The sequence below is a fragment of the Cricetulus griseus genome, chromosome 2 (assembly GCF_003668045.3).
Source record: "Cricetulus griseus strain 17A/GY chromosome 2, alternate assembly CriGri-PICRH-1.0, whole genome shotgun sequence".
NCBI classification, from domain to species: Eukaryota; Metazoa; Chordata; class Mammalia; order Rodentia; family Cricetidae; genus Cricetulus; species Cricetulus griseus.
In genome coordinates, this window is record NC_048595.1 from 36,668,121 (window position 1) to 36,677,859 (window position 9,739).

Below are 9,739 nucleotides of genomic sequence, written 5' to 3' on the forward strand. Positions count from 1 at the left end.
ATGTAGACAAACAGACCGGGTAACAGTCAGGTAAAGACAATGCCAGGCTTCACAATGGCTTCACAAAGATGTTCAAGCCCTAAGTCTTAGAACCCATGAATGTTTCCTCATAATTAAAAAGTGCATAGTAGGTGTGAATGAATAAGAGATATTGATCTGGCAGAATTATATTGGATTTTTTTTTGTGGGTTGATGATGCCCCAAGAGTCTTTGCAAAAGGTAAGACAATTAGAAGAGAGGAGTTTGGAGAATGCAGGCCTTAAAGCAGATGTGGCTGTCTAGTGCCAAGAAATGATGGTTTATTCTGAGAAGGGGAGGAGGAGGCCAATCTAGAGAAGCCTGCAGAAAAAGATTGGCCACACCAACAACTTGGCACCCATTTCAGACTTCTGACATCCAGAGCTGTAAGATAGTAACCTGTCATTTTGGACAACCAAAGTTGTGGCAGTTGATTGTTGGTGTAAAGAAGTCATGTAGGGAAAATACGATGACAGAAAGATAAGAGGCAATGAGAGGAGGCTGGAGGACAGAGGAGATTAGGGATCAGATGTGGGTAGTAGGAGACAGAAAGACAAATAGGAAATCAAGAGGAAGGAAGGAAGGAAGGAGGGAGGGAGAGTTATATGGACAGACTGAAGGACAGAAGGCAGGGGAGCAAACAGGGTGAAGAAAGATGAGCAGATAGAGAGGAAGATGGTGAAAGGTACTGATGGAATGAACAGAATGTCAGGCAGCATGCTCATGGGTTCTGTCCTTGTCCCTACCAGAATCAGTGGATCTTCTCGAGATGCAAGTAGATCCCATTCTTGGATTTAAACACAAGTCGTGGTAAGGGGATGGGGACCCTGGTTGGATCGGGCAGCAGCTCAAAGCGCAGTAGGGTCAGAGCCACAGCCACTTTCAGCTCATTCATAGCAAACTGTTTCCCAATGCAGTTCCTGGGTCAAAAAGGGACAATAACTCTCAATGACCTCTGACCTGAGCAGGGAAGGGCACTGAAATAGCCCAGAACCTCATTCAGGGCCTACCTTCACAGGTACAGTCTAACCTCGTTCATTAGACGCCATACCTACTTCTACCCGAGGCCTTGGCTCTCCTGACTTTTGATTCAGCCTCTACAGTTTTCAAGGCTACTTTGACCCTAGTTCTTTTGGAGTTATTTAATCTGTCATGCCAGTATTCTAAGGATTAGAGGTCAAACTTACGAATTATTTAAGAAGTTAATCATTGCTTAGTTTACTCCATCTAGGGAGGTCTAGGACATGGGTTCCAAAGAGTGGAGTCATTTTCAGGAGGGGAGTTCCTAAAGGGGACTGTGTAGAGTATCCTCAATTGCTGTCCCATCTGCCTCCTACTTAGGGTGTCTCTACCTCTTTTATCAACAACTGTGGCCTTCTAACTGTACTTGAGAAATGTCCCTTGTTCCTCCTCCATTTTCTGTCCTGGACTTCCCTGGTCTCCCTGACTCTCCCTCCCTCCGTCACGTGGGGATGCCTAGCTGCAGCCCCACCCTCTACTGGCTGCTGCCCCCACCAGTTTCCTGCCCATCTCACTTCCTACTTCAGATCAACTTGTTGATGTGTTTGAGAATGTCTCCCCCATCAGGATGCACATTACCACTGCTCAGGCCGATGAGCATCTGGCTCTCATGTCTTTGCTGACTATCCCTGTCCCAAGGCACCATCCCCACAGTCAGGGCATGGGATGAAGTCAGGAACATGGAACATTTTGCAAAGTGAAAAATGAGTGAGGGGAAGAATGGAGGAAGAATATATTTTGACACAGATATATTTGTTTTTGTGGAATACACTTTTGAATTAGAGGCTGGGATAAGAGAGTATCATTAATTCCCATGTTTTCATCTAGCATAGCATCTGACACACAGGAGTGCCTTGAAAATGTGTTTTAAATTTAAAATAATCAGTTTTGGTTGGCTTTAAAGTGCAATTCAGTCAAATTTAATGAATAAAAACGGAATGAAATACAATGAAAATTAAGAAGAAACTTCTGACAAAAGCAAAGTGGTGCACTGATCCTGAATCTAGAACTTGGGAAGTTGAGGTAGAGGGATCATGAGCTCCAGGCAAGCCTGAGACTGCCTCAGAAATCGCCAGCAGCAGCATGGTTCATTCCAACTTTAGCTGAGTTTCCAAACACTCCACTGTCATCTAGTCAGTGACCTGATTTGCAGTGAGCGGAGGTGAGAGCATTCAATCGTGAAGTTCACCAAATGCTAGTCAGCCTGTGTCTGGAAGAACAACTGACTTAAAGCCTGGTCTGTGAAAGCTGATTTGCCACTTGAGGAATTCATGAAGTACGGGTTCAGGAAAACCCACTTCTGCACTGCCTTTAAAATTTAACAGTGAGTCAGGTCTTAGGGGATCCCTTTAGAATTTTCCTAGAAGCCATTGGAGAGCCTTCATCTGTTTCAGTAGCTATTTGAAGAGTGTTTTATATTTCACTCACCAGGAACCTTAGTAAATACTATGTGCTCTGCATAAAACAGAGAGTTTACTCAAATGCTATTCTCCTCCTCTCTAATGATTTTTGTCTGAAGTTGGATTATACAGTCTCTAAGAGTAACTTCAAAGAATATATATTTATCTTTCAAGGTTTGAAACCGGGAAATTACAAGGGGGACATGATCATCACACTGATTCTTTGATTGTTCAGGGAGAGACTTCACAGGGGGAGTTCATGCATTGCAGTAAATATTTCCTTAAAAGACCCACAGTAACACTTCAAGTATCTGACTGGACAGTTGTCCATGGCAGACACCCAAGCAAACTTATCACATGCTACAGTGATTCTACAATTAGAGAACTATCCGGAAAGAGTGGTGAGCCATGCTGAATTGGGGATAAACGTATGCCACTTAAGAGTCCTGAAATTTGAAAAGCTGAACATCTCAAGTTAAATTCACAGGAATAAAATCAACTTAACATCTTGCCCCTAAAGTGAGGGAAATATTAGAACACATGCAAGTGTGTGGCATCCACCGACATAGAAATTTGGCTGGCCCATCTCGGAAATCAGTATGGAGGTTCTTCAGGAAAATGGGAATCAATCTACCACAAGATCCAGCAATTCCACTCTTAGGCATCAAGGACATTGTTCAACCATGTTCCTAGAAGCATTATTTGTAATAGCCAGAAACTGGAAGCAACCTAGATGCCCCTCAACTGAAGAATGAGTGGAGAAAACGTGGTACATTTACACAATGGAGTACTGTAGGGGACAATGTAAGCCATGCCTGCTAGAAGCTGGCTACAGGTGTGCCTGACCATGCCCATCAGGGCGTGGTCAAGGTGATGTCAGAGTGATGCTGGATAGGGTTTAAAGTGACAGACAAGGCACATGGGAGCCCTTGTCTCTGGCCTCCCTGCCTTGCTGCCCCTGGCACACTCTGGCTTGTGTTTGGCTGGCATTTATCTAATAAAGGATATCGTAACCTCACCGATTAGATAGCTACCTTATTAGAGTAGAGGAGGGGAATAGAATCTTGGAGAGGGGGGCTAGAATCTTGAAATTCGCAGGCAGATGGATGGAACTAGAAGAAACCATTCTGAGTGAGGTTACCTAGTCGCAAAAAAATAAAAATGGTATGTACTCACTCATATGTGGATTTTAGATCTAGAGCAAAGAAGTAGCAGCCTACAATTCACAATGCCAGAGAAGCTAGGAAACATGAAAGACCCCAAGAGAGACATACATGGTCCCTTGGAGAAGAGGAAAGGGATAAGATCACCTAAGATAATGGGGAGCATGGAGGGAGGGGAGAGGGAGTTAGAAGAAAGAGAAGGGGAGAAGAGGAGGGGAGAGGAGGACATGAGGGAACATGAAGATCTAGTCAGGGGAAGAATAGAGGAGAGCAAGAAAAGAGATACCATCATAGAGGGAGCCATTATAGGTTTGAAGAGAATTCTGGCACTAGGGAAATGTCCAGAGGCCTACAATGTTGACCCCAACTAGCAATCTAAGCAATAGTCGAGAGGCTACCTTAAATGCCCTTTTCTGACAATGATATTGATGACTACCTTATATGCCTTCCTAGTGCCTGCATCCAGTAGCTGATGGAAGCAGATGCAGACACCGGCAGCTAAATACTGAGCTGAACTCGGGGATCCAGTTGCAGAGAGGGAGGAGTGATGAGCAAAGGGGTCAGGACCAGACTGGAGAAACCCACAGGACAGCTGACCTGAACAATGGGGAGCTCATGGACCCCAGACTGATAGCTGGGAAACCAGCATAGGACTGCTCCAGACCTCCCCCCACCCAGGAGGATGTCAGTTTGGAGGTCTAGGCAATCTATGGAGCCTCTGGTAGTGGATCAGTATTTATCCCTAGTATATGAATGGACTTTGGGAGTCCATTCCACATAGAGGGATACTCTCTCAGTCTAGACACACGGGGGAGGGTCTGGGCCCTGCTCCAAATGATATGACAGACTTTGAAGATCCCCCATGGAAGGCTCACCTTCCCTGAGGAGCAGAAAGGGGGTGGGATTGAGGGTGGGGGGCAGGGGAGAAGGAGAGGGGAGGGGGAGGGAACTGGGATTGATATGTAAAAGAAGCTTGTTTCTAATAATAATAAAACATCTATTTTCTTTTCTTTTTTTTTTTTCAAGACAGGGTTTCCCTGTGTAGCTTTGGAGCCTATCCTGGCACTCGCTCTGGAGACCAGGCTGGCCTCGAACTCACAGAGATCCGCCTGCCTCTGCCTCCCGAGTGCTGGGATTAAAAGCGTGCACCACCAACACCCGGCAAAATCATCAATTTCCAAAAAGAAAAAAAAATTGACTGGCCAATGGGAAGTGCCATGGATTAATGTCTTCATAGTGCCTTCTGAAATGCTACCTTCCCTATGTGCACAGACATAGCTCCTAGAAGCGTTCCCCCATATCCACCAATAAGATATACCTGGAAATGTCATGTATGCTTAAAATCATCGAGGCATGCTGCAAAGAGTCTCCACAGTGCAATCTGCCAACACACACACAACATCTCACCTTGCTCCTCCTGAGAAGGGCAGGAATGAGTGGCTGTGCCGGGGAGAATCTGATGCAAACCTGGAAGGGTCAAACACCTGCAGGGAGACAGCATCTCAGTCAGGACAGGGAGAGGTTGAACCCCTACTTTCAACCCACCAGGGACAAGATGCCTATAGGTGGGGACAGCAGGAGTATTGGTCTGGAGGGTGCTTGCCTGCCTGACTGTGGGGCCTCCTACCTCTGGGTTTGGCCACACCTTGGGGTTGTGGTGGAGTGCATAAATGGAGAGTGTGACTGAGACACCTGTGGGACAGACAGGGGTAGGAAAAAAGATGGGTTATACTCAGGATGTGAATCCTTGGTTCCTGAGACAGTAGGGGACATACTAGCACAAAAGGTCTGGCTTCTACAGATCATCAGTTTGGGTAGATGTGGGTGACTTGGAAATGGACTGGAGGCACAAACCAGGATTATAAAAGTGTAGTTAAAGAAAGAGAACAAGAAAGATATGAACCTTTTTGGGAGTGAATCAACTCAGAACTTAAATTTGATGAAGGATTTTGACTAAAGCTGTACAATAATTCAGTCCCCACAATGATCCTCCAATTGTTTTAGTCTGTTTTTCAGGTGACTGAAAAAGGTTAATGATGTTTCAGAGAGGGGTTATATATCATCACCAAACTAGTATTGGAAGAAATAGAATTTTGACAAAAAATGAGGCGTGGGACAAAGGATGACTTCCTGACATTGCAGGGGTCTAGTGTGCTCATCAGTTCATCTCTGCTATCAACCTGATGCTTCTCAGAGACTAGACCATATATGACCCATGAGATGGGATTGATGGTCTCTTTCGTTTGCTTTGACCAAGAAAGAAATCCATTTCCTAGTCTCTGGCTGACTCTCCATCTATTCTTTACCCACCCCAGCAAATAGATAATGTCATAATACCACATTCAAAGATTTTTTTGTCAAGAATTTTCTAAGGATTGAGTCAAGTACATATTGTGTGTGTGTAAGTTCTGTACATTTATAAATGTAAAACTATCAGTGAAACAAGCTTGAAGAAAACCTTATTCAAAATTTGGGTTAGGAATTAGGGCTTCTAGTTGGCCACCAGGTCATTTTCTCTATGTTTGATGACATAAGTAAGGTTGTGTCTTGAGCAATACGTTCTTACCATCAGGTTATGGAGAGTTACCAATGGCCTTGGTAAGAGTTGTAGACACAATGTATTTACTAATTCATACATAAATAGCAGTTCTCTATAAAAAAATTCTACAAATTATATCAAATGTAGAGGATAATAAAAAGATGAGACATTTGGGATTGGGAGACAGATAAACTGGTAAAGTGCTTGTTCTACAAGCATGGGGACCTATGTTTGATTTTCAGAACCGATAAAAAAGCTGTGTGTAGTGGCACATATTTGTTATCACAGTGCTGGTGGCATGGCTACAAGCAGCCACTGCACATATAGCCTAGGCGAATAGGTGAGTTACAGATCAGTGAGAGATCTCCTGAACTAAAAAATACCAAGGTGGACAGTACCCGAGGAAGGAAACTAACCTTTTCACCTTTGACTTCAACATGTATGTGCAAACATACACCTGTGTTCCCAGCCCCAACATGAAAACACACATATGTGACAGTGAGAACATATGAAGGGTAAGACTGGGAATGAATTACATAGTGTTGGCATTTGGAATTGAGTCTAGAATATAGGAATGCATCATGATAAGAACATGGATTCAAAATAAGGAGTATTACCTGATAAACAAGAGATGCTTACAAACATTCATGCAAAGCAGGAGACTTGGAGATCATTTAACTTTATAAGGGGGTCATTTCAGCTTATGTCTTCCTTCTGCATGATGTCATCTGCTATTGAGACTTGCAATGGTATTTTTATTTCATTTCTCGAGTTCTCTGTGGCATCTGCTTGGTTCTTTTTATGATCTGTATTTCTTCCTTGAGTTTCTCCTTCAAGTGATAGTCTTTTGTTTTAATTCAGTCTGCACTCTTCTGCATCTTGTCAAATTTCCTTAAAATTGTTGTTTTAAATTTTTTGTTTAAGGCAATGAATTGATTTCTTTTGTCACACTTATAGAAAGATATTCTTTATTATGTAAGTTGTGTCTTTATTCTTATTCTTGAGTGTGTGGTTGACCACTTGGCTCTACTGATTTTGCAGGATAGTTTTGTTTTGTTTTATTTTTTGCAAGGGACTTGCTTCTGGAGATGTGCCCCAGGGTGTCAATATGGTAGTTACATTGGTTTTAGTTTCAGCATTGTAGTCTCCATGAAGCTTCTTCACTTACAATATCAACATTGATGACACCTATGTGTGTGTGTGTGTGTGTGTGTTTCAGTGGTCTAGCCCACAAGTGTTGTGGGCTTTTTCAGATAGGTCTCCTTAAGAAGTTAGTCTCTCTATAGCTGTGAGGACAACACATGCTGTTGTGTCTGAGGGTAGGTAGGTCATATTTTAATTTCTGTTGTTCACACCAGGTAGGGATGATCTGATGGGCCCAGGAAAACAAGGCATGACTGGCACAGCACTGGAAAGGAAGTGCTAGCCAGTTTCTGAGGGCCTTAAGGGACAAGGCTGCTGAAGGATCACAAAGGTATAGTATTGTGTGCTTAGTAGTGAAAAAGGGAATATATCAGTGTCTGGGGGCTGTGTAGGCCAGGCTCCACTAGAGGTATTTTGTTTTGTTTTGTTTTTTTTTGTTTGGTTGGTTTTTTTGAGACAGAGATTCTCTGTGTAGTCCTTGATGTTCTGCGGCTCTCTTTGTAGACCAGGTTCTCCTGGAACTCATGTAGCTCCAACTGCCTCTGCCTCTTGAATGCTGGGGCTAGAAGTTTGCAATACAGTGTTCAGTCTCTGGAAGTTCTGATCAGACAGGACACAGCATGTGTCATGGCAGAAATGTGGCACCCTTCAGTGTCTACTCCATTCCGGCACTGCTCCAGGGACAGAGACGACTGGGGTGACAAGGGAATGAAGGAATGACAAACACATACAGAGACACTGACACACAGAAACAGCTGGGATTGAGTGGACTGGGGTCTCTGATGGAGAAACTGAAGCTCTCCTTCTCAAGCTCACTGTGTTTATTTACACAGTTGAATAGAGAGGCCCAGTTTTTCACACAGCTGATCAAGGGGGCAGTTTTAGTTAATCATGGTAGTCAAGGCTTCTGCAGGGGAGCATTCTTCAGGCTCTCCATGGGGAGAAAGCTATGGTGGCCACTTTCTGCACACACTATCAATATCTGCACAGGGACAGAGGAAGAATTTGCTATCCCCCTGTGACTCACCCCAGGGAAGTGAAGCTTTGCTATTTTCCTACAGGTTTGAGGCTAGGGTCCTTGACACGGCCATGCCCATGTCAATAGCACATATTACTCAATGCTTTTTACTCAGGGCCTTTTCCACTCCCCACAGTTGTCTGAGGACCATGCAGGGGCTAACTTATAATAGGCTCAGATAGGAGACCAGTTAATGTGAACTGGCTGTACATGGGGACTTTACTTACTGAATTGATCAGGGTGGGGTGTCCAATTACTCCTAGGGCTTTTGGTAGGAGGGAAGGGCAGCTAAGCTGTTTCCTATGGCCTTGGTAGGACAGGCTGCTTTGTGGAAATTTAGGAAGTTGATTGGTGTTGATTGGCCAAACCATGGGATTCTGGGACACAGGGTGGAGCTCAAGATGATGTCATGCAGGAGAAGGTTGAGTGGTGCCTCAACTGAGTTAATGCTGCAGTGTAAGATTACCTGATAGTGCTCCAAACTGGGCTCTGGCTTCTCTAAGAGGAAGTACTTTGGATGCTTGTGTATTGAACAGGAACGGATGGACACCTCTGACATATGCTTTCATTATGATGCAAAGCTTAGGTTTGATCTCATGTGAGGGGATATTGTGTCCTCCTTGTCCCCAATGACACTTCAGGTCTCTGGGCTCTGTGTAATGTTTGTTACTACCTTCAAATACTATTCCAGTGAAATAATGCTTGATTTTCCTTGGTTTTGGCCCTTGCTATTGAAGGAAACATGGCAGATACATATAGTCAGCTGTTTTGCTGGTGACTTTCCACTGAACACATATTGTGTGCCAGGCAGGTTTGTAAGCAGTGTACATATAGGGAGAAAAACAGACACCAACCTTTACTTAAAAGACCTCAATCTAGTTGACCAGATGTTCAATAAGTATGGTTAGTTGTACCCTTGCCCAAATGTCAGTGAGAAATTGATAAGTGAGGCAAAGTGATATTGTAAAAAGGAAATCAATTGTTGAGAGTTCATGGTGGTATTGGTCACCTTCCCTATTGGACTACAAGACTGACTCCCCCAAAACTGTTGACATGCTCCCAAACATTCTCTCCTCTGCCTTTCCTAATGACAAAGCATTCATTTCTCAACCCACAGGGCCAAAGGTCCTTTCTGTCTCTCCTAAATCCTGTGCTCTGTGAAAAACTAGAGCAAAGGAGAATGTAACAATGTACACTCCCACCTCAATGAACTTTCTCCCAGTTTCTTGCCTACATTTTTGTGTCTACATTGTGCTATCTCTCTTTGACCTTGGACTCTTGGACTGTGACCTTTTCCCTCTTTTGCCCAAGAACCTATGTTTTTTAATCTCTAAAATGTAATAGATTGGAAAGAGTTTTGGAGTTTGAATCTGTCAGTTACAGTTATGTGTCTTTTTTCTTTAAAATTATTTGAGTTCTTTGAGAACTTTATATACTG

At 43.6% G+C, this 9,739-nt stretch overlaps 1 protein-coding gene across 1 annotated transcript; it reads right to left on the reverse strand.

Moving 5' to 3' along the window:
- Positions 1-769: 769 nt before the first annotated feature.
- LOC113832988 (cytochrome P450 4A10-like) lies at positions 770-8,870 on the reverse strand. Its single transcript, XM_027402285.2, has 4 exons — positions 8,768-8,870; positions 5,229-5,293; positions 5,009-5,085; positions 770-938 (listed from the first exon to the last, which is right to left on the reverse strand). The coding sequence occupies exons 1-4, from the start codon at positions 8,868-8,870 to the stop codon at positions 770-772; spliced, it is 414 nt and encodes a 137-aa protein (XP_027258086.2).
- Positions 8,871-9,739: the final 869 nt, after the last annotated feature.

Bases quoted from the DNA above. Each gene is read 5' to 3' on its own strand.
- LOC113832988 (XM_027402285.2), bottom strand. From the start codon at position 8,870: ATGAAAGCATATGTCAGAGGTGTCCATCCGTTCCTGTTCAATACACAA. The intron at 5,294-8,767 runs GTAATCTTACAC...TCTGTCCCACAG, and splicing joins CCAGTTTGGAGCACTATCAG to GTGTCTCAGTCACACTCTCC. The intron at 5,086-5,228 runs GTAGGAGGCCCC...GTCTCCCTGCAG, and splicing joins AGGTGTGGCCAAACCCAGAG to GTGTTTGACCCTTCCAGGTT.